The sequence below is a fragment of the Nelumbo nucifera genome, chromosome 4 (assembly GCF_055504915.1).
Source record: "Nelumbo nucifera cultivar China Antique chromosome 4, China Antique-T2T, whole genome shotgun sequence".
NCBI lineage: Eukaryota > Viridiplantae > Streptophyta > Magnoliopsida > Proteales > Nelumbonaceae > Nelumbo > Nelumbo nucifera.
The window spans coordinates 84,214,542-84,240,483 of record NC_142652.1 but is presented as its reverse complement, the minus strand read 5'-3'; the positions used below and the strand labels follow the sequence as shown (position 1 = coordinate 84,240,483).

At 33.4% G+C, this 25,942-nt stretch overlaps 1 protein-coding gene and 1 pseudogene across 7 annotated transcripts in view; one reads left to right on the top strand and one right to left on the bottom strand.

Annotated features, from left to right (window-relative positions):
- LOC104586324 (protein ALWAYS EARLY 3-like) overlaps positions 1 to 16,133 on the bottom strand; it is a 55,148-nt gene extending 39,015 nt beyond the window's left edge. Inside the window, exons 1-7 of one of the 7 annotated variants that reach the window (XM_088902696.1) lie at positions 15,951 to 16,133; positions 13,538 to 13,651; positions 8,976 to 9,074; positions 8,685 to 8,747; positions 6,587 to 6,664; positions 3,588 to 3,777; positions 48 to 310 (exon numbers count right to left, since the gene is read on the bottom strand). In XM_088902696.1, the coding sequence (XP_088758822.1) occupies positions 48 to 310; positions 3,588 to 3,777; positions 6,587 to 6,664; positions 8,685 to 8,747; positions 8,976 to 9,074; positions 13,538 to 13,642 (798 nt within the window). In that variant the 5' untranslated portion in view covers positions 13,643 to 13,651; positions 15,951 to 16,133. Of the gene's footprint in view, positions 1 to 47; positions 311 to 3,306; positions 3,562 to 3,587; positions 3,778 to 6,586; positions 6,665 to 8,684; positions 8,748 to 8,975; positions 9,075 to 13,537; positions 13,652 to 15,657; positions 15,899 to 15,950 lie in introns of those variants that run through there. The other 6 variants (XM_010243513.3, XM_088902695.1, XM_088902697.1 and 3 more) reach the window with 6 other exon arrangements.
- Positions 16,134 to 18,430: 2,297 nt separating this feature from the next.
- On the top strand, positions 18,431 to 19,954 carry LOC148800801 (pentatricopeptide repeat-containing protein At1g69290 pseudogene; annotated as a pseudogene).
- Positions 19,955 to 25,942: the final 5,988 nt, after the last annotated feature.

Genomic DNA, 25,942 nt, shown 5'->3' with positions numbered 1-25,942 from the left:
TACTAACATAAAAATCAACATAACAAACAGTAAATGTAACTAGTTACCATCCTTTCACCATTCTGAACAGGCGAAGGCCTCATGGACTCTCTTCTATTTGGTGTTTGAGAAACTTGAGGAGAACCTCCTCTTTGTGAAGCCTCTGCCAATGCTAATGCTACCTCATGGGCAACTTCATCGTCATTAGCATCAATCTCTGGTTTCATGCCTCGTTTATTTGATGAGACATGCTTTTCCCTGTCATCTTTATCATATGAATGTGAAACAGGGAAGCGAGGTGTCCTCTTACCAACAGCCCAAGGTCGACTACCTACAAAAGATTAAAGAGCAAAAGCTGCAAATGTTAAGCCTCAAATTCCTATATTCAACCATTATTGTTTTGAAAATAATAAGAATAAAGCTATATGAAATTTGATAAATTTCGCCATCACCTTGAGCTGACATAAAGGAAATGAACCAAGAAGCGTATGATAATTGAACCAAGACTTGCAATTAATCATTGACTTCTTCTTTGCTACAGCTATTTAAATTATTATAGAATATCAACTCTTAATATTAGGTGTTTAATGGGTATGTACATTTCCAAGTCACCAGATTGTGTGGTGGATCAGAAGCATAGAATGGGATCAAACCACTGGAGCCGCAATTTAGAAAAGCCCCGAAGTTTTAGAATCAAGAACGTAGTTGGAGAGTGCTATATGATACAATATACATACACATACATATATAACATATATGAGCATGTATAGTTCTAATACAATATCATCGTCATTTTTTTTTGATAAATAACTGAAAATCATTTTTTATCAACAACAGAAAATTTCATTAAAGGAAATAACCAATTACAATGATGGGGGGAGGTAAACTCTTAACTCTCCCCCAAGTAGATACAACATAACAAGGTAGCCCAAAGTAACTGATTCCTTCCCACCCCTTGTTTAGCAAGTGCATCTGCAAATGAATTGGCACATCGTTTTACCAATTGCACTCTCACCTCAGCACTTCCATACCCTGAGTTAGCCAAGTGAAGTGTCTCCGTTCATTAATGTATGTCCACAATCCATCACCTTCCTTCCCCAACCAACCTATTACCACTTTAGAGTCTCTTTCAATGATCAGCCTGTTAACATTTAGTCCCTGAGCCTTTTTCACACCTTCCATCAAAGCCACAATTTCTGCAAACAGTGAGTCCCCAACACCAATTGGGCCTTCTCCCAAGCCCCAAGGGGTCAGCTACTGTTTCACCATTCATATCTGTTTTGTGTCATATCCATTGTTAAATTATGGGCACTTAAACCATTTCTTATTACTTCCACCCAAATCCTCTTCAGTATGCCTCTTGCTCTTCTTGCCCCTTCAACTTGTAACAGATCACTTTTCTTATTACAAGGGGATAGCTTCATGAATCTTGTTTCACCATTCCATTCTGTTCAGTGCCATATCCATCATTAAATTATGGGAGCTCAAATCATTTCTTATTTTATAGTAGATCATATATTTCTGCATAATAGTAGGCTAATAGCATCATATGGGGCAGCCTTGTAATATCTTTAGTTTATAAGGTCAACTTTATAGAATTCTCTACATAAATACAATCATTTATTTTCAAGTATGGTGAGTAGTGACAGGTGGCTAATGCATGGGGATTGGAGGCTTAGGAGCAGAGAGAGAGGAGAGAAAAAATGTATATGATGATGTGTGTGACAATAGAGAACATACATTTTATTATTTCATTTTTCTATTTAAAGGCATAATTTTAGAATCCCACATTGGGAGAGGAAGCAAAAAAATATCCCCTTTCAAGATAAAAGATTTCCTTTGTATAAATGGGAGCATAGTAAATTCATGAACCCAAAATCTTTTACCCTCATCTTGTAATAATATGGACAGCTTATGCACATTTTTGCCCTTTAATGTGAAAACTGTAGAATCCATTGGGAAAAGAACCTAGTTTAGATGGTTCTAGTCAATGTTATCAAAACCGTAGTCGTATTGCAAATTGTAGAGAAAGTTGGACTGAATCGAATCATGAACCATATCGTAAATCGTAAGATTATTTCTATTTGTTACAAACTAGCAAAAAATTAGATATAGATATACTAAAAAGATAATATATAAAGTGATTTTACCCTATTTCTAAACCATATCTAACATATATGTACGTAAAACCACTTGTACAGCAGAAACCTAAGATGGTATAATCAAGTTTGACTTGAAAAACAAATAACCTAAATACAATAACCCTTTAACCTACAAATGATGGAAAATAAACTCAGTGTCTGATCTTAAAAAATGTAAATAAATCATTTTCTAGTAAGGCCTTTAAAATAAGTATACCTCGACAAAACTAAATATAAACAAAAAATGACAAAAGTATAGAACTAATTCTTAATTGAATTTATTTGAATCCAGTGAATCATATAAATCGAAAGATTTACAGATCAATCATATGATTCAAACAAAAATCATAATTTTTTTCAAAAAAGGACTCAGACATAAGATTTAAATAGAAACCCTTGGGATTCATGATTCAAGTTGTGATTCATATCACAAATCATAAGAGGCTTACCAAACCTCTTATGAGAATGTATTATTTACATTTGTAGATTGATTTGATTAAATTTTTAATAGAAGAAAAGAAGAGAAAAGAAAGAAAAAGAACACCATGAGCTGAGCATAGATATTAATCATGCCCATCTTGTCAAGACTACAATTGAATTTAGACTTAATAACACCCTTGCCTAGACTTAACACCTACCCGAAACGGCAATCAACCTAGGATCCAAATTTTGCTTGGAATCAACAATAGAAGACACCATCCCTTTCAGAAACCAAATAACACATTTGTCTCCATCAAAAAACAACGAACAGAACAAATGAAAATAACAAGCCAAGAGATTATCCCAAAAAACTAAAATAAAGAGAGGAGGTGGGCATTTGCTTCCTCCAAAGAATGAGATGTTGCTTGGTTTTATAGCTTCAGAAAACTATATGAAAATAAAAATACCTAAGTGCTAATTTGAATGAATCCTAAATAGCATCAACTAATCAGAAACTACAAACTCTGGTTTCTTTCAGATTTTTTGGGAAAAAAACTAGGACTCCTTCCTGGGCTCCAAAAAAACAAGATACTTACAAACTTGTGTTTGTATATTGATGCGATTAGGTTTAGGAAGATGAAAAGGAACAGAAATGAGAAGTAAAGAACACTACATAAGAGTTTAGGTTGCACCTAAACTCTATTGAGGCCTTGTATAATTTGATACTGTACAAGATGATTAAAATACTGTAAGTCATCTAACGCACATTTCAACACTATTGAGGCCTTGTATGGCTCTGTCCTGATCCTCCTTCCCCATTTCCATGGCAGGAAAGTAGCTTATTCCCTGAACTGAAAGTCAAATTCCACATACAACACGTAGGAGTACCACAAATATGAAGAAAAACACAAAGTATCTTTCCTGACTTATAATGCAAAAGTAAGAAGAAAAGGTTAAGTTCTACACAGACACACAAATCAGATAAGCATATGTATTCTTTAAACAAATTGAGAAGATTGAACTCTATTTTAATTCTCAGACTTTTACCACCAGAGCGCCTCTTCTTCAATAATGATAAGCACCCATAACTTGATGCAGACTGGGAATGCAACAAATCTGAAAGATATCTATCTGATCCCTTTGAAACATTATCTCGAACTTTTCCCCGACCACGCTTTTGAGGCTTTCGAGATGTTTCTGACACATCATTGCTTTCACGTTCACTATCATTTCCTTCCTGCCAATTCACAATGTCATGACTCTAAATTCAGGCTTTCCCAAAAAAAAAAAAAAAAGCAGCTACATTGCTATCCCAATGCATGTAGAAGAGTAAATGTAGCATAAACTACAGATGCTTTATTTATGTGCTAAACTACATCAATCCCACAATTGGATCATACAGAAAGGAAATACTAGTCTCAACTTTTTTAAGTCATTAGTGTATCAAAAAAGTTGAAAAGAAAAAAGAACAAAGTGCAGACAGTTGCAATTTCTACTATTGCTTCTGGGAAAAGGTGGTAAAGGATTAAAAATAAAAGATCATGAAGAAGAAATTATGTTCCAAGTAAAAACATAAAATGTTCTTAAACGGATAGAACTGATAAAGTGATAAATTAAAAGCAACAAAGTACAGTTGGCAATTAAAAAGTCGGAATTTTATCTTTACTGAAGAACCATGTTCTTCCTTTTTGAAATAGAATACCAGTGACAACTATACCATCTACATGCAACACTCAGCAAATTCAGGAAACAACAATGATAACAGTATCTTTTATCAACATACCTACAAACCACACTTGCCATCAAGGAAAAAAGTGACCCCACACTTGCCACCTAACTGTCCTAAAACCTTACTATAATTTTATGATACTGCTGAAATAGCATCTTTTCATAGTTTAAGGGGAAAACGTTGACCCCACCATTTCTATCTTGGTCCAGGTCTGAATTTTCTCCTAATCCCCTCACCTACATGCAATCTCAGAATTTGGATATTATTGACACCATAACAAAGCATAACCTTTCAAGTGAATAGCCACAACCTTTGCTTTCTATCCTCAATAGGCTCTAAGTAATCAAACATCCTCTCTAGATCCACGTAAAATAATAATAATAATAAAAAAAACAAATTAACCAGAGCTATGAACCAACAAATGTAACCATAAATTGCAAACTACCACAAAAATAGTGGAAGAAGAAGAATTCTACAGTGATCACTAGAAGAAGATTAGAATAGAAAAATCAGTTCTCAACAACAATCAACTAGAGACAACAATAAATGAAACTCAACTCCCTTATTGCTGAAAACCAAAACGGTTCGATGATATAAGATGAACAATGCATATGAACAATGTTGGTAGACTTTATAGCCTCCTAAAACCCTACAAAACATGAAATGTTAAGTACCTAAACCACCCTTGGTCATTGGACACCACTAAAAGATACCAAACTCTACCAATTATACTCCACAAAATACCCTTAATTGAAAAACAAAGAAAAAAACAGATCTTATTTTCCCCTAACCAAAAAACAAATTATAATGCACTAACTAGTAACTACTAAGCCAATTAACATAAAACTTGAACAACCCTAGTTGGGGCCTATTGGTCAAATATTTGATTCAATTTTCACCAACTGTTGACAATCATAGAAATCCAGCCAGCAATGTTAACCTCCCTTAATCTTCCTGTAGTCTGACTAGCTTGAGATTTGCAGGGTTTCCTGTACACTTCTTAAGCTTTAAAATATTCAAATTTCAAGCTAACTCAATAGTTGGATTAGAAGAAATTAAGAGATTTCTGCCCATAAGTTGGACTTTTACCATAAAACAGTCTTTTCCATTTTTCTCTTGGACTTCTTCTGAGATTTAGTCAAGGATTGATGAAAACCATCTACATCAAGACCAATCCTCAAAGGTCCATCCCCAGTAAACGAGCCATCAAATCAGCAGACCTGATCTAGAACACAAGGCAATTCCATATTATCCAATAACATGACATCCAAGGGCCTGTGGATAAGTCCACTAACCCAACTATTTCAATTTGAGAGTCCATTCAACAATTAGTCCCTTGAAAACCATGGAGACAGACATTCTGAAACCTTAAACTAGGAACAGCAGCTCCACTATAGATCTAACAATACCCATAGATTCACCATTACTATCCTGAAACTACACCAATCTCTGAAAGTACAGGATTACCTAATGAAGATATAGAAAAGAACAATGGTATTTCTTTTCTCCATTATTTTATTTGGAAAAAAAACAAAATAACCAACCAAATTCACTAGAATTCAGCACTAGGAATGTAAAACTTTTAGCCATAGTTGTCAAGGCGACGCCTGGGTGACAAGGTGCCCTTGGAGGCTCGCCTCGCCCAGTCGCCAAGCAGTCTTGTATACTGTAATAAAATACTTTTATATTGTTATTTTTTTGAGATTATAATTATAAAATAGACATTATTAAACAAAAATATTCATTTTTTGTGTTTATAAAATAATTTATTTTTATTATTTTCTTATTTGTTAGCATTTAATCAACACAAACATTGCTAACTGCTGTATTGATTATTGAACCCTCAAAGACTTCAAAATCTGAACCAATAAGTAAGGGAATAACTTAAAATTTTGTCTAATCAACACATTTCTTCTTCCACCTTTTCTTTTCTTCTTTTCCTATAACAAAAGTAGAGGTTTAGCCCTATATTTTTTGGCTTTTCTTTTCTTTCTTCTTTTTCTTCTCATAAATATGTTGATTTTCTAGACTTAAACATGAAGTTTATAATTTTCTTATGAAAATTAAGTATAGTTATTAAAGAAAGATGGTCATGGAACCTAGGGAAATACCCTAGGATATGTAGTTTTTACTTAAAAAAAAATCCATCACCTAGGCAGGCGACAAGGCGCCCCCCTGTCACCTAGACTTGCCTTGGCACCTTGAAAAGTACGCTTTTGGCATACTACCCACATGCATATAATAAAACTTATAAAAGGAAGAAAATTAGAAATATACAACAGAACCAAAGAAACATGTTTGAGAACGAAGAACCCACCAAAACATTGTAGTGATCAGTCATCATTGCTATCAATCCAACTACAGATGCTGTCCCCTCTGGAAGGGATAAGTATGCCTGAAAGTCCAGAAGAACTAAATAAATGAACTTTATGAGCCAAAAACCAGCCAAGTAGATACCTAATTTACACATTAAGAATGTAACTTAACTTAAAACCGCAAAAATACCTTACACATAGCTTACAAATTACGGAAGTTAAGAAAGTATATTCATTTTCATTATATAGTCATTTCTGCAGACTCCTAAATTTCAGTTGGTGCCAGACAAGATCACTTTAGGACCATTTGAAGGATTGGAAGTTGAGAGGTCTTAATTAGGAGAGGAAGAAAATTATGAAGTACTATATTGGCAGCTGTGACTTGGTGCATTTGGAAGGATTTTGAAGACGAGCTGCTCATATGATGAGCTGATTAGAAGGGTGATGGGGACAACTCTTTCTTCTTTATCAACACAGGAGCAGTTCAGAGACATTTCACATCATGCATAACTTTGAAACGTTGTTTTCTTTGAGAAATGTTCAGGCCAGAATGACCTTGCTGCCTGCTTTATTTTTGTATAGTGATTCACTGTATATGCTTATAGTTGTAAATGGTGATACAATTTAAGTTAATACAATACTTTACCTTTATCTCAAAAAAAAGTACATTCATGTTACCATAGAAGAACAAATAGAACAACTTTTTTTTGGTATTTGCACAGCAACACTAATAACTCTCTTCTAAAGTCAGTGGTAGTGGGACTTGAATCCGCATTGCCGCTGGAACAATCCATCTAACGTACCAACTGAGCCACCCCTCAGTTGATCAAATAGGGCAACTTAAAGGCATCATAAACTTAAAGTATATTAATGTTACTATAAAATAATACATTAACATAGTTCCACAATTACCATAGAATGATATATAGAAGCAGAAGCTTTTGGGTACCCTGATCTGCAAACTCCATAATTTGAGGAGCAAACAGAAAGTCCTTGAGTTGGGAAATTATCATTTAAATTAAAACAAATTCTGTTGGGGTCACTTTTAATCCTTGGAGATGAAGGGAGAACAGCAACGGGCTGGTTTTTTTGTAAAGAAAATATAGATTGGAAGATATTTCACTCGTAGATTGGAAGTTGTATTTTCTTAGGCTCCAATCTGCTTAACTCTCTTTTAGACTCCTCAGCTTGTAAAGGGGTAAACAGACAGAGGCTGATGTGTGGTGGATATCCTTTAGATCAAAACTGTTTTTCCGGGACTTCTCTTTAAATAATGTGATGAATAGCACATTAGCACTGGTAGCCCCGCTCTCATCTTGTAAATTATATAGAAATGATGATAAGCTATATACTTTATATTCTTACTATCATTAATAAGTCAGTTTTACAACAATGGGCAAAATGTTGTTGAAATTATTGCAATATCAATTTACTGCATGTTTATGAATTTCTGTATATTGTCTTACACTACAGCAAGAGGACACCTTTACTTGTATATCCTTCATATTTATCTGTACTTAACTTCTCGTTAGCAATCAAAAAACGGCAGCTAGAAATTTATTTTGTTATGAAGTTTTTCACATCTTCCTGCCTGGCATCAGCTAAGCTGAATTCCATGGTCTAAAATTTATAAATAAAAACAGAAAAAAATAGATAAAATAAAATATAAGGATGTCACAATTATAAAATATATATTAGAAGTGCAGGTACAGTTACAGCCTACATGACACATCAAGGGACAAAAGGAAAGGGAAGAATAACTTACAAATTGTTTCAGTATGTCATTGCCTATACATTACAAGAAAAAGATCACACATAACAAATCCAACTAATTTACCACCCTAAATATTGAACAGCATTGAAAAATTCGAGAAATCGTTTAAATTCATTAGTGGATTCTACATGTGAAAGAAAAAGTAAAATAATTTGCAAAAAAATATCTTAATAATACAATGCCAAACGTCAGGAAAAGATGGAGCATAACAACTGTAATAGTCACTGCATCCAAAAATTCAAATGCATCACAAAACTAGAGAAACTATTCAAGTTTATAAGTGAAACTACTACATCTTTTAAGCCAGAAATAAGGACAATATTTACCCTATTCATATTGTAAAGAGCCTCTACCATTTCAACAGATCTATTACGTACTATACCAGCCACCTGCAAATCATTATGAATCAATAATCACTAGAAGATTCCAAGAAAACAAATATTTAATTTATGTCAATATGGAATTCCTCAAAAATCTCCATTACCAAGCCTACAATAAAATCCATCAAACCAAAATAATAGCTAAAAAAATGGATTAGTCAGCCTATCGCTAAATATCTTTTTGATCAATCCTATCGCTAAATATCACATCAGACCAGATGATGAAAAATGAGAAACCTTCTTCCAGTCTTTCCCATACTTGCGGTAAGCCTCATAGAAACGGATGAGTTCTTCCCTACTCCATTGAGGCCCTAACATGTCAGATAATGTCCTCTTCTGCATAGAAGAAAATGATTGTCAACACTTTGAAAATGTGAAAAGGTTCATAAAGCTAACCCATTTAAGAAACCAGTTCTTGTTATCAGTCTTCTCACTTCTGTACATAATATTCTTCCTTTTACAAACACTTGTTTCCTTTTGAAATACCAAAACAGAAGAGAACATGATCACAGATCAAATGGACATTAACAAAGAGCAAGTGCCAGGAATAAAAATGGAAATCAAGAAAAAAAATAATATTTTCAGCACTAATAATATCAATGTAAGAGAATAGTCATGGAAAATATATATACTTAAAAGAAAAGCACAAGGACATATAATACATGCAAATATTTGATGAGTTAAGGTGTATATATTGAAGAGTTATGGGAATTATTATAGGGAGCTGCTTTGCTAGTAAGGTCATTTAGTGAAAGAGTTCAAATGACCCAGGAAACTACCACATGGCACATTAGCTTAAGGGTCAAAAAAGAAAATATCATATGGGGACTGAGGAGTAGTGTCTGCAACAGACTTGGACAACATGGACAGTAAGAAACAGGAGGCTTTATGAAAATAAACACAGTACAGAAGAAAATTTTTTGAAAGGATTACGAAGCAGACTGTACATATGGGTAGGGCTGTCAATGGGTCGGGACAGGGTAGAACCGGAACCGACCCAACAATAAATATTGAAGTCCCGGAACCAAACCAGACCCCAATATTCCCAGCATCATAGCAAGTTAAGGGTGCAGAATGTGCATCTTTTTTTTATCAATAACTGAAACGGATTAGATAAATAAAATTAAAGAAGTACAAAAGAAGGGAGAGATAAACTCTCTTAACTCTCCCAAAACAGAATCACATGTTTACAACATAGCACAAAATAGTTGATTCCTCCCCGTCCCTTGTTTAGCCAGTGCATCAGCAAAGAAATTAGCATCTCTTTTCACCCAATGCATATTCACTCCCACTCCTTGTGACAGCCACTTAAACCTTCTTTTTTTATTAATGTAGTCCCACCAACCAGCCGCCTCCTCCTTTTGCAGCCAGCTAATAACCAGCTTTGAATCCCCTTCAATTATCAGTTTGTGCATATTCATTTCTTTGGCCTTTTCAACTCCTTCCATGACAGCTAGAATTTCATCCCTCAAAAAGTCTCTCACACCAATTGGACCTGAAAAGAGAGCAATGGTTCTTCATCATTTTTGAAGACTCCTCCAAAGCCTGACGGACCCAGATTCAAAGTTCAGCTTAATAAATCCACTAATTGGTAGAGACCAAGATGGCCTTGTGACAGACTTGAAAGGGGCAGAATCAGCCACATCCTTCTAGTTTTTCATCAAACCAACAACAGAAATATCCGCAAAGATTTTTAGCATTTTCACCTAATGGACCACTCTAATAGTGATAGCTTTGATTAGGGATCCCTAATCCTCTCTTTTTTTTCTGAAAATGTCCTTTGATTCCTTTCTTCCCATATTGCCCAACACACTGCCGCTCTTATACACCTCCATAAAGTTCTTCCCCTCTTCTTTGGCCACAGCTAACAAAGGTAGGGCCAAACAAGCTTTGGACATTTGGTGGGGGTCCACCTACACCCAAACAAGGAAAGAAACCATTGCCAAATTGAAGATACAAAGGGGCAGGAGATTAAAAAGTAAAAGCAAGTCTCACCATTATCCTTACAAAGAGGATACCAATGAGGGGATAAGCACCAGTAGAAACCTCCTATCCTAGGCAGAATTGGCTTACTCCAAACCTCTTTTACCGGAAAAAGCAAACCCAAATTATCACCAAGTTGTATTAGGGAATAGGGACAAGAAAAAGAAGCACACGTGAAGGAACCCATAAGGGAAAGAGTCCAAATTCGAATGTCTCTTTTTGAGGGATCCAAGAAAACCCCTTCAAGACCATGGGTCAAGGTTAAAGCACTACTTATTTCAAAGTCATGCAAGCCTCTTCTGAGCCCCAAGTCCCAATCAAACCCTGACCTTGAATTGGAAGGAACCACAAAGGAAGAAATGGGCTCATCCCTCCAGTTAGAAATGGCATAAAGGGAAGGGAATTTTTCTTTTAGAGATGAGTTGCCAAACCAAACATGTTCCCAAAATTTTACAAGATTACCAAAACAAGGACTATACCTGATATGTGGCAAGAAAAAAGGTATGATGGCATAAATGGACTTCCATGGAGGAGATCTTGTAGCCCTAGCCAAAACTCCAACATCCCAGCCATTAGTCGCAAGCCCATGAATGCTAATGATTACCATTACCCACAGCTTGTCTCTGTCAATTGGCAACCTCCATGCCCACATTGCTAGCAAAGCAACATTCCTTTCCTGAATATTCCCCAATCCTAACCCACCAAACTTTTTGCTTCTTCTAACCACTCCCCAACTCTATGGTCCTTTTTTTCCTCCCCTAACTCCCACAAGAAATCTGAAATCCGAAACACTAACCCCTTCCGATATCTGAAACAATAACAAAAAAAAAAACACAGTAAATTGGCTAGAGTGAACCTAATTAAGGGGATCCTCTCAATCATAAGGTTCCAAAAATTACTACCTCTCGTATTATCCCTCAAAGGTAAACCCAAATAATTCATAGGCCATTGAGAAACCATACATCCCAAAATTTCTGCCCCCTCTAAGATTTCTCTTTCCTCCATATTCAAACCCACAATACAGCTTTTATCAGAATTGATTTTCAGATCCGACATTTCTTCAAATGCAAGTACAATCATCTTCAAGTTTTGTACCCACCTTAGATCACCTCCCTCACAGAAAAGAATTGTATCATCAACAAACTATAGGTGAGTGATTGGCGCCTCACCTCTGCCTACTCTCCAACCCCTCATCAAGTTTCTAGCATTGAAGCAAAATGTGTATCTTGTGTCCCCACATCCAAAATATTGTCCAATTTTAAAAATAGCACCACATTAATGAAACTTGAGTTAGATATTTCCATGCATATTGCTTGTCAGTAACAAGAGCTATAGATGGAAGAATCTAAAACAAGGTTCCTCAACATGGTTGTTAGGGATTTGAGAAAATAATCATAATTGTCAACATGCATATGTGGGGCAGCTTAGTCTGGGTTTAATGCAATTGTTATTGTGTCTTTTCCATGACAACAGCAATGCATATGAATTACAAAATGGGGTTTCAGTTATAAACCACCACATACTGTGAAACGACACTGCAAAACAAGTTTGTAACCAATTTATGACTCTTAGTCTTGGGCCATTACCCAATGCCAGTCGGCCCAGTCCTAACCATAGGAGGTCTAGGGAGGGGTGGACTGGAGACCTAACCTTTGGCACTTTTGTGCACAAAGTGGCCACTCTCAGACTAGAACCTGCATTTTTACGCTTATCAGCCCAAGATTTCACCATTACTCTAAACAATGGCCCTAGCATGCAGATAAAATAAAGTACAATCATTCTGAACTGAGACCAGCCATTATCAAATAAATAAATGACACTGCAAAACAAGTTTTCTACCTACTTATGACTCTTACAGAAGCAGGTAGATAAAATAAAGTACAACAACTCTCAACTTAGCCCACCTAATATTGAAAAAACAAAAGAAAAGGAAAAGAAACCCTAGGTAAAGCATATATGATTATGAGCATATAAACATCTTCCCAAGAAAATATGAATTACAAAGTTACTTACGCATAATATATGCTTAAGAAAGAAATGCCTGCCTTCCCTGGGGTGGAAGGCTGATGTATATAATTCATTTTTTTTGTATGTTTTGTCTGTGCCTGGTTAGTCCTAGTGTTTTTTTTTTCTGGTCCACTCCCGTCCTTGGGTAAAGGTTGTGCTTTTGTTTCTCTCTGCTCTTTGGTTTGATAAATTCTTCACATATGGGTCAAAAAAGGAACATAAGAAAACAAGTCTGTCCTTCTGGCTGCTTCAGATACACAAGCCCTTCTAAGAAACCAAACTTCACACAGAAGCACCTAAAATGGAAGAGCTCCACTGTTTTACAAGTTTTGGCTTCTTTTAGGTAAAAGAAGCTCCTGAACAAAAAAAAAAGATAGGAGGGGTATACTACTCATTTAGAAAGTTCATTAGAAAGATTTGAACGTGATAATCCAGGCATCTAAAAGGAATATGCATGTTACAATTAAAGCATGTACCATGTAGCTATCTTTTTGCTTCCAAAAGCACCTAATTTTGGCTTCTGCTTCAAGAAGAAAAAATTGTTCTAGCTTCTACAGAAGTGCCTCTAAATTTCAATTGTCAATAACCACCTAAATGTGCAGAAGTAACTTCCCAGGCAATCCCAAACAAGGACTAAATCTTGTAGTTGAGATTCTCTGCTATATGGTAAGTCAAAAAACAAGCCTTGCAACAAGGATAACAAATGATTGACAATCATTAAAAACTGAGTAAATGAAAATACTACAACAATAGAAGATAAGTAAAGTCCATTCTATCACAACCAATAAATCAGAGGAAGCTGAACTCACCCGTTGCCTACTTTTGTTTGCATTGCCTCTATCCTTGTCAGGAGACTCCTCATTAACGTTTGGAAACCGCTTATTCACACTTCTGGATTTTCTTGGTGGGGCCATGTAAACTATCTGAACAAGTGTCAATAGTAGAACTGAGAGTTACCTAAGTAATTTTCTCAAGAGAATTGTCAATTAAATAAAGCCCTAACACTTCACTGCACCAGAACATATATGAGCCTTCCCAAGATAAAGATTTCTTTACACTAAAGGAAATTTTTGTTAATGGAACTAAATATTTTCAATGAAGAGAAACATGTAAGACAAACATGGCATAAAAAAGCACTCAATATCATTCCCCTAAATTTCAGGAAGCAAACTGATCAGCTACTTTTAGCAATGAAGCCTGAAGGACCTAAGAATATTCCACATGCAACTTATCTTTGGGACAATAGAAACTCATATTCCTCTCTCCATGCTTTACCTTGTCATATTCCAAAATAATCCATTTCTCATGGGCATTTTTCAAAATTAATATATAATAAACATAAAAAAAAAAATGGATGGCATCTATTATGTGAGAAAAATTCTGATACAGGACACGCATATAGATGATATAAAATTGAGGAGTGAAAAAGGCAGCCAATCCAAAGGCTCCCCTATCCAAAGAAGTTTCAGAATGGCCCTAGGGTTCCCCTACATGGCAGAAATAGTTGAGGTCTTCCAGCAATCTTCCCTAATTCACCAACGCATAATCCTAAAATTTAAATATGGAAAATAGATGCAAAAGTAACATCTATCCCCTTCTACTATCATGTTATTATGATATAGAAACTACCGGTGGGGCAAAACATCAGAAAAAGAGGATTCTACTAATGGCCCCCAGATGTCATTCTAGGGCCCCACATTGGTAGTTAGATGCAAGAGGAAGTTTTCTACAGGGTGCTGCCATATTAAATCCACTCCAAACCCATTAGATGTCAAAACATGCAAATCTATTCTTCTAAAAATTTGCAAATCTCTTCTTTTTAAAAAGTGAAGGTATTATTGCATTATTTTCTGGCTCGATAAGAACTGGGGCTCTGTAAGAGCAGAGATGATGGCTGTGCTACAGGCTTTAAGGTCTGCAAAAGTGCAAAGTACATGAACTTAGAAAGGATAGTGTTAGAAGGCAATTCAAAGGTGGAGACAAGATGGATAAAGCATAATAAGCAGAGGCTGTGATACTATAGGCAAGAGCTTAAGGAACCAAATCGCTGACAAAAAGATTCATAACTCATCCACCCACCAACAAGTTTATAAAAACATTATATGTTTGAAACATATAAGTTGCACATATCACAGAATGTGATCATTTTTTTACCAATTAAGTATCTAACAAATCCACTGCAGGTTTTATCTTAACCCCAACAAAAAGATTCATAACTCAACCACCCACCAACATTTCTATAATCCAATAAAAGAAAATATGTTTTATATAAGCAATACCAGTGGTCAAAAGGTGTCAATTTCGAGAAAGGGAAGCCAAAGAATTCACAATCCAATTTGACTAAGGCACCATTTGGCTATAGGAAAAAAATGAGCCAGAAAGTGTTTTGAGCGTTTGGTAAGAGTTGCTTTTAAGCCCCAAAGCACAAAGCCTAAAATTGGGGCTTTGTGCTTTTAGGCTTTGAAAGCACAAATGATAAATCTGTAGCTTATCCAAATTAACCTAAATCCTCCCGGAATTTGGCAATTCCATCAAGTTTCCTGGATGCCTTGATTCATAGACTAAAGTAGTAAAGGAGACAAAGTTAACTATAGACTAATCTAACACATCGATGGTTCGATTTACAGAGCAATAGAAGCATGCCAATCAGCATTAACGAAGACAAACTACCCACCAAATAATATTACCATCCCCCGAAAAATCAAAATCTTAAACTTAAAATTCAAAGTAAACCCTAAATCTGGTACTACAGCAAAGAAAACAATAGATACTAAATTTAGCAGAAATACTTAAAATGGATAAGGAAATTCAAATCGGTGAACTCAAATGCGAACTGGACCGAGCAATTAGTTCCAATTCTGCGTAAGTGCTTCAAATACATCATCGTTAAATACAACTGCAACTTCCAAAAAAGATTTAAAAGAAATACCTGTCTCCCTCCCTCCTAAAGGTCTGGAACTCGGAATTAAACAAATATAAATAAACAACCTTGGGAGAGGAAGAGGGAGAGAGATAGAGAGAGACGTGCAAAAAGAAACAACGTAAAAGTAGAAGAAATTTGCAGCAATTTAAAGCAACAGCTCCCACCCAGAGACCAACGGAACGAATATTTAGCCGATCTTTGTAATGGTAAAACCCCAAAATCTCTTACAAACACTCCAAGACTCTTAATTACAGAATCTGATCGGTAGAATAGAGCAAGATCGGCGTTAATTATCTTACCGATTAAGGCCTCTATGCACCTATCATGTGCAGCAATCAGCAGCGAGAGAGGAGAGAGAGATTCGAATTTGGGTTCGGGATACTGCCGCGAAACTTGAATAAAGGACCAAATAAAAGCCTACTGCGATCAAACTCCTTTGGTAGACCTTATAAGGAACATCATATATCTGCAAAAGCAATTATTCCAATCCGACGATAATATACAATGAGTTCTATTTCCCTCTGTAAACCCTGGGTTTTGTTCGATTCAGCATTTATGTACACACAGAAAAATGCCAGTTCTTTACTTCTTACGGGCTACGGCTAACAAGTACTGCTCCTCACACCGATCTTACAGGAACATCTGACCGTGCATTCGGGACATCTCCCGTACTGTGTGAGGAGAAGATCCCAATTCAACAACTACCCTTTACTACCGCCATCACTGATTACGAAGATAGGAACAATGTGGGGCCAGCATTGTGTGATCAGCAAATCCGGACGCTTCAACATATTATTGGTAAGTTAGCAAATCGATCTCTCTTTGCAAGAGAGGGATGGATTGGATAGTGGGTAACGATGAAAATATTAAATTTTTTGAACGATATTTGAGCTCGGAGATCTGCTCTTCACACCTGGTGCCTGTGAGGTGCCTCACACGCACATCATATCATACATTGGGAATATCTCCCGTACTTATCAATTATAATTCACCGGAGATGTTTTCAATGCACATTGGGTGTGCATGTAAGGCGCTTTGAACTGGAAACTCACCTCTTCTTGATGAGGCCATCCATGAGATTGTTGTTAATGGAGCTTTGTGTTTCGAATGTGATTGATTATAAATCAAATATTTGGAAAGAAAATTTGATCTCAACTTTAATCCTTGTTTCTGCTTGGCATCGTATTAAACCTATATTGATCCTTTCGAGTAGTGAGGAAGATAAATTTGTTTGGAGACCTATAATGATATATTGAATAGTGTTTGGAGGTTTCATTTCCCCAAAAACTTAAGGTATTCCTCTTTCTTGTCATCGGCAATAAGTTGCCCACAAAAAAGTAATCTTATATCTATAGACGTCAATACAGACATTGCATGCAACCACTGTGGTGACAATGAAGAGTCAATAAATATTGCATACAAATTAGTCAAAAAGGCATTATATTGCATTAAGCGATGGCAAGCACAAAAGTTTGTGTCAATGAGACATTGTGCTTAACCTATACACGGTATTGGCGTCACTCAATTACCTACTTCCCCTCAAAGAGTAGCTTAAGCTTTTGGTGCTTTGATAGAAGGTTACATCAAAATATTAGAAAATCATTATAAGTATTTACAATAAGGCCATTGGCATTCCTCCCCGTACAAAATACATAGTTAGCCCACCCACGACACGCACAATGGCACTCTAAAGGCATTTTGAAGGCACAACGGAAGTTGTATGTTGGTGTGGTGAAAGAGTCACTATTGACATCAAGGCTTATGCCTTACACCTCAAGGTTTTAGCCTCTTAAAACAATGCCTGAAAGAGCTATTCGGGATGGGCTACCCCCACCATGCATGTAGCCTAACAAAAAAAAAGATTTTGGCTATGTTCTTATAATGTAGTAACAATTTTATAGGTTCACTAGTCCAACTTGGACCATACCCGAAACATGATAATATTTGTCTAGGCTTGGGACAAAGACACATTTGCCCATGTTATTTATAAAACTATGATTTTCAAATTTTGTAAGTTTAGTTTATTATAAAAAATATTTAAAATTTATATCTATATATTAATATAATATTTGTTATCTAAATATACATGTATATAGTTTATAGGTTGATCTTACGAGTTAGCTTGATCATTGCCTACTAGGGATGTTAATAGACTCTGAAAATCCAATAGTTGATTTAACTCCAAATTCAATTATATTGGATTTACATGCTAATAATCGGGTTAAATGTGGATTTAACCTCATCCGACCCAACTAAAATTCAAGTACAATAAAAATATTATTTTATGAATATGTGTAGTGTAATTATGTATACACACATCTTATATATATTTATTAATAGGAAACGGGTGCTTTCTCCATCAAAGAAATGGAATATACTCGTGCGAGTAGATTCATGTTCTCACGTGACACTAATTCAAACGTGTGAATAGTTTTGAGGGATGAGGTTGCGACACCCAGCCTGATTTGCAGTTCTTGACGAAGGCCTCCATGCATGCGTCGATCAATTAACGACAAACGCGAAGCTTGAGTCGTGTAAGGTTTCGACAACGCAAAGAGATTTGGACAAGAGCCTTGTCGCCGGTGCTTACCGGTCGTCGATCGCATTTCAATGCCAGTTTGGTTACAACATCAAAGCGAGAGAAGATAGAGAGAATAAGAGGTTTAGATCAGCTTCCGCCTTGAGCGATAGACAGTGTCGGCTCTGTCCTTTTACTCAAAATCATCACTGACAGACTAAATAACAACTTCTATGGTCGTCGGATCCAAGAGAGTGGAAAATGCAGGCCAAGCATTCATCAGGCATATCAGAAATGTAATCACAAGTTCCGACAACATTCCTCGGAATCTTGGGATTCAGCTCGACTTGCATCTGCGTCGCTACCTCTAACCCAATAACACAAAATCGCTTTAGAGTCCATCCTTCTAGCATCCCTTGACAATCGTGGCACTGATGAAGCATGGAAGTCTTTCAAGATCCTCACAAAGCAATTCAGCGTTCCCAAGTAAGCATCTCTCCAACTTTATGATCACACATCTATCTTCTCTTAAAGACCTTCATAATCTTAAGATGGCATTCGCTTCTGTCATTTTTCTGTTAGAGAATAATCCTGAAGTTATATCTCTTGAAACAATAGAGACTCTCTTACATGCCATTAAATCTGCAAACATTACCGCCCCTGCTTTTGCTTTAATAAAATCCTTGTTCAATAATAGATTTTTTCCTCCATTTAGTTTATGGGGAGGCATGCTTATCGAAATAAGTATGAAATATGGTAGATTTGCTGCTTTTTTTACAAGTGTTTAACCAAAACTGTAGGATTGCTTTGGATGAAAAGTTGGATAGCATGAAACTTGACTTAGTTGCTTGTAGTGCGGCATTGGAATGATGTTGTTGTCATCTGGAGTCTGTAAGTGATGCCGAGAGTGTTGTGGAAATTATGTCTATTTTGGGTGTTCAATCCGATGAGTAAAGTTTTGGTTTTCTTGCTTATTTGTACACATTGAAGGGGCTTGAAGACAAGATTATCGAATTGGAGAAATTGATCGATGATTTTGGTTTTTCTTCAAAGAGCATATTTTACAATAATTTAATTCAGGGGTATGTGAAATCAAGCAATTTATAATTCGTTTCAGCAACCATTTTACACAGTTTGCAGGGGGGAGATGCACAAGATTCAAATTTTGGTGAAGAAACTTATAGTGCAGTTTTGAATGGGTTTCTTCAAGATGAAGGTGTCAAGGGTTTAACTAAGTTGATAATAGAATCTCAAAAATTAAAGTCTTCTTAAATTAGGGCTTATGGTTCTGTGGGGTTTGGGATTGCAAATGCTTGTATTAATCCGGGGTTATTAGATAAAGCACATAGTATTATTGATGAAATGAATGCTCATGCAGGTCCTGTTGGCCTTGGTGTATATGTGTTAATCTTAAAGACTTACTGCAAAGAGCATAGAACAACCGAGGCTGCTCATTTGGTAATGAAGATAACTGCTTTTGGACTTAAGTTGGATGCTTGTTGCTATGATACTCTGATAGAAGCATCTATGGCAAGCAAATATTTCCAATCAGCGTTTTCTTTGTATAGGGGCATGCGCGAGGCAAGAATACCTGACCTGAAAAGTAGTTATCTTACTATAATGACAGGTTTAACAGATAATCACTGACCTGGACTAATGGCAGTCTTTATAGACGAAGTTGTTATGGTAAATAACCCACCACAAGTTGAACGATCCACCGTGATTTATTTATTTCTTTTTTTTTGTTTGTTTAATTAATTGTTTTGTGATTTTTCATAGAACTAGACTGAATTATATTCATGGTTGGAAGTCGACCAATTTGGTGGATTTAAGTTTGTTTATATAAAAGATTTTTCTTCTTGGGAATGGGGATATTCATGGTTGGAAGTCAACCAATTTGATGGATTTATGTTTATTTTATATAAAAGATTTTTTTCATGGGAATGAGGATTTAAAATAAAATTAAAACTTTATTATTTGTTAAATGCGCATAGTTTAATCAAAAATTAAAATTCATATGATAATTGTTGGTGATTGGTGGAGAATTACAGATGGAAAGTATTTCATTTATCAAATGTATATTTCATTTCTCACATGTGTAGGAGGCTCGAGACGCCAGACAACTCATAGTGTCTTTTCAACGAGCCTTCATTTATTTTTTATTCAATTGCGATGTCAAACGGTTTACAGTGTCATTTCAATGAGCCTCAGTTTCTTTTTTTATCTTGGGGTTTTTATGGTTCAGTTCACCCCTAGGGTGGAGCTATGATTTATAGGGGTGGACTCAATCCTGCACATGGATTAATGCGAAATTCACGTGCAAAATGTAGTTTATAGGGGGGGGGGCTATTAGTAAACTATGAGGGGCTGCGATTCATATTTATCGGGTGGACTGTAGTCCAATTATCATTTTTATTAGTTTAAGAATTATTTTTCTTAATTATATAAAGCTTAAAATTGATAAATTTAATATTTTATATTTTTACATTTCTTATACACTAGTATTTAATCACGTGCAACAAGATATTTTTCTTCATATTAATTACTTGAATTTTACATATAGAAATTGAAAATTTAACAAATTTAACAAAATACTTATAGTAATGTGTACATGCATTTGCACGTGAAAATTTTAAATTACAACAACAGTTATTATTATTATTATTATTACTATTATTACACTTCTATCATAAATAAAAATAATTTATATTTCAATAATTATTTTATTTAATATAACGAATATACAACATTATAAATATTTTCAAATGTTTTTGACAAAAATATGTACTTTTTTCATTTTTTGTGTTATATCTTTCTTTTTTAATATTTATTATTCAATTATGATATCATGATTTTCCTGGAAAAGTTTGACCCACCACCTAGACAAGAAAATAGAGTTGCTTTCATATCAGTTTTAAATTATATATTTCATCTACAATATATAAATAACTTTTCCTTATCACACTTAATTTGTGTTTGACAAAATTATTATATTATTTTTTTATACATTATTGATTACTTGTATTTTATTTGCCTTTGTAACAATTACTATTTAACTATCATATCATCAATTGGTCCATAACCCACCACCCAAAAAAGAAAATAGTTTGATTTCTAAGTTGACATTAAATTTTGTATTACATTTCCATCATTGATAGAATCATTGCTTATGTTTAATACTTATTTTTGTTATTTCACAAAAAACTACTTACTTTTGTTTAATATACTGAATGTATAATATTAGAGATGTACCCAATATTTTATTTTTATAAATATATAACATTAGATATGTGCCCAACTTTTTCTATTTTTTTTTGTGATTCTTTGTATTTTATATTTTTAAAAATTTTATTATTTGACTATGACATCATTTCATTTTTATGTTGATGGTAAATGTGGCATTCCATTTTCATCATTAATACAAATACTTTATACATTTCATATTTATTATTGTTTGGTATAATAAATATACAATATTAGAGATATGTCAATTTCTTTCTTTTGTATTATATTTTATGTTTTGTTATTTAATTACGACATTATTTATTAACCCGTTTGACCCCAGATGGGTGAATTGCTTATCCATCACCGGAATGGAAGAAAATGTTTTTTTTTTAATTAATTTTCAAAATATTTACTTTAATACTATTAAAATTAATGTAATGGAATTAATTAGTATAATTTAATGATAAAATTTTATCTTGAATATAGGATTTAATGAGATAATATATCATAGATATGAAATTTAACGAGATAAAATAGGAAAATAGTTATATTTCCAAATGGTTTTAAATTTTACATTTCATTTCCATCATTAATAAAAACATTTCTTATTTATAATACTTATAATTGTTTAATATGTTGAATATATGATGTTAAAAATGTTCATTTTTTTAATTTCTCTCTCTATGTATATTCAATTTATCTATTTTTGAATTTTATTATTTATTTGTGGCAAGAAGAATTTTTATTTTAACAAATATTTTTTATTAAATATGATGAATATAGAACATTAAAAATGTTCTAAAATGTCTTTTTACAAAATTTAGTATTTTTTTTTCATTTTTTGTGTTCTATCTTTTTCTAAATATTTTTTATTCAATTATGACATCATGAGTATCTTTGAATAGTTGGATCATTGACCCACCATCTAAATAACAGCTTTGCTTTCGGATCAATATTAAATTACATATTCATTTACATTATAGGAATATTTTTTACATATCATACTTAATTTTTGTTTGACATAATTAAAATATATTTTTTATTTTTTATTTGATTAGTTACACTTTTTTATTTTTAAATATTTATTGTTGAACTATAATATCATCGGTTAATCCATTTGACCCAAACAACCAACCAAGGGATAGCTCGTTGGTGTATTAACTAGTTTATTCCAGTGTTAACGCATAATCAAATCCCACAACTAGTACTTTGGGGAAAAATGGGAAGTTATTAATGGTGCATAGCACCGAATACCTAAAAAAAAAGGATCCGAACCACCAACCTACCACCTATAATGAAAATTACTCTGATTTCTTATTGACATTAAATTTTGTATTATATTTCCATCATTGATAAAATTATTTCTTATGTATGATACTTATTTTTGTTTGATATAATAACTGTGTAATATTAGAAATGTATCAAATTATCTCTTTAGGTTGATTTTAGATTTGACATTCCATTTTCATCATTAATAAAATTACTTATTACATATAATACTTATTTTTTTAGTATAATGAATATATATTATTAAATATATGCCCAATTATCTCTTTTTTTTTGTATTTTGATATTTTATTTATTTTTAATTGATTATTTAATTATGACAATATTGGTTAACCCATTTGACCCCAAATGGTTCAATTGCTTATCCAACACCAAGAGGGAAGGCAATGGTTTTGTTTTCAAATTACTTTTCAAAATATTTATTTTTATGCTATTAAAATTAATGTTGTTGACTTAATTAATAGAATTTAATGATGAGAAAAAGTATATCTTAGATATATGATTTAATGAGAGAATATACCTTAAAAATGAGATTTAATGAGAAATAATGTGAAAAATAGTTTTATTTCTAATTAGTTTTAAATTTTATATTCCATTATCATCATTAATTAAAAAATTTCTTATTTATCATATGTATTATTGTTTAATATGTTGAATATATTATGTTAAGAATACCCCCATTTTTTAAAATTCTATGTATTTTTGCATTTTACCTATTTTTTAATTTTATTATTTAATTATGGCAACCTGGATTGGCCCATTTGATTTAAAATGGTTTAATTTTTTACCACCATTTACATAAAAACACTATTTTTTTCAGGTATGTTTTAAAAGTATACATTTTTATGTTATTGGAATTATTATTATAATATGTATGGATTTAATTAATAAAATTTAGTGATGAAAAGAAACAAAAATGCATTAAATATATGATTATATGAATGTAAATACAAGTTAATACCTTAAATGTTGGATTTAATGAAAGGGAATTCAACGCGTTGAATATCTTAATATTACCTTTTTTCAACTCATTTAATATCAGGAACCGATTACCCTATTTGCCCTCTTGTTTTATCAATGAATTTAAATATGGAAGGGTAAATTTTGTATTGAGAAATTTCCAAAAATATTTTTTTGTTGCTATTCATGCTTTTTAAAGTAGTATAGATTGATATATACTTTAAAAATAGTTGTTTTTATTCTTTATTATTTTTTGGTCATTTTAAACACAATAATATGGTTTTGGGTTAAAATTGAATTTGATCAAAACTCTAACATAATAGTTGGATATAAATGTAGATCTAAAGATTTCATAATCAAATATAGACGTGGATGCAATTGGGATCTAATTTTGAATCCAATCCGCTTACAGCCCTACTATTTGCATTATGCTTTGTGATTGGTGTAGATCTAAGCTAAACCAACTCATCAAAAAATAGTTGTTGGAGCTTGAAAATTTGTAAGTCTAGCAGGTTTGGACTAAGTTATGAAATTTTGACTAAGAATACTAAAATTCTAAAAGACTATAACTTAACCTTATTCCTAATACGCCAATAAATTAAAAAGACTCAAAAACATTAACCCCCATACACACAAATAAAAAAATAAAGACGAAAGTACCAAATAAGGAATTGGGGAAAACTGATTTCCTTTTCTGTGGATTTCCCCCAATTTTCATGCATGCATTATTCATATTCTACTAATTCTTTCAATTGGAAATGTCTTGTATATTTCATTATATTTTTCCTATTTGGTTATATACATGAATCACATCATGCAAGACAAGTTTGATATCCTCATTGACTAAAGAATTTATCATGTCGTTGGTGCTTGTTGGTGATGAGTAAGCAAAGTTTTGTTAAGCGATTTCGTAAAGTTCTTATTTTTTGTCAATGGAATAAATTTGATTAGGATTTTTTTCCCTTTTCGCAACAAGGTTGAGTGGGGTTGGTTATGAAATTGAACATACCAATAACTATACTCCCCCTATAAATTGCAAAACATTATAGGCATCCATATTGAAAAAAAAATGTGTAAGTTAAAAATTGCCATTATTTTTAGTAATTTATCGTGTATGTATAAAAATAACCTACTTTTTAATAACATAACTTCATCCTCGTAAAAAATAGAGTTTGCATATGTTTACAACATACAAAAGGGAAAATATTGATTTTCATACCTAATATCTACATGTTTTAGGTTAAATAGTAAAATTATGACTTGAGGATGGTAAAGAATGCAAGAGTTCAAGGGTTCTCTACAATGTGAAGTCACATGATATTGGCAAAGGGGAAGTCTAGGCTTGAGGCGAAAAATTAGACACGTTCAACCTATTTCCATTTGCAGGCTTAAAGTGCAAAAAAATCCCGAAATGACCTGGTATAATATGTGAGAAACTGAACAAGACAATAGGTTATAGGTTTGATTACTCTTAAGGCTGTGTTTGGAAACAATGCAAATAAGTCTGAATGCAAATGTGTAGAGTGTAAACCTGTTCGGATCAATTGCAAAATTGGGTTAGTTTAGCATTGACAAATTTACCTTCTTACCAAAGAGACTTTTAGTTGTAATGGATGCAAACATTAATTCCAATAAAACATGTGTTTTTTTTTATCAAAAGCCCATTTGAATGCAAATTTACTTCTTTTTTATTGATGTACTTTTACACCTTATTAACATTTTAAATATGCATTGATCTGTCATTTGTCAATGCATAAATGTAATGTTGCCAAACACAGACAAAAGTGAAATAGAGTGCAAATTTACCATGAACCAGGATTTACACTCCATTTGCATTGTTTCCAAATGCAGCATAATGAACTTTTTAATCAATTATATCATTTCCTCTTAGATTTCTTCATTGGGGAAATTTAATATGAACATTGTATAGTCCCCTAATCCCCTTCCAAAAAATGTGTCTAAGATAATGGTGGCATATTAATTGAATTCATTCACTAGTTTTTCAAATTTGATCATCACCACGGCAGCAAGATAGTATGATACTATTGTTGATGACTGAAATTTTGTTCGACTTGATAAATGGTTCATTTATAAACGTTACTGGAATCATCATTTTTAAACTTATCATTCATTTATCTTGAAAAATAGCATTTAAATCTATTTTACTTGATAAGCCTTTATTTTGTCTATGTAATACCTACCTTTTCCATTTGTTTAACAATCATAGTTTTTTTTTTCATAGGTACAACTTTAATGAATTAAGTTTATTTGTTTTCTTCATATTTTACATGTGACTCAACA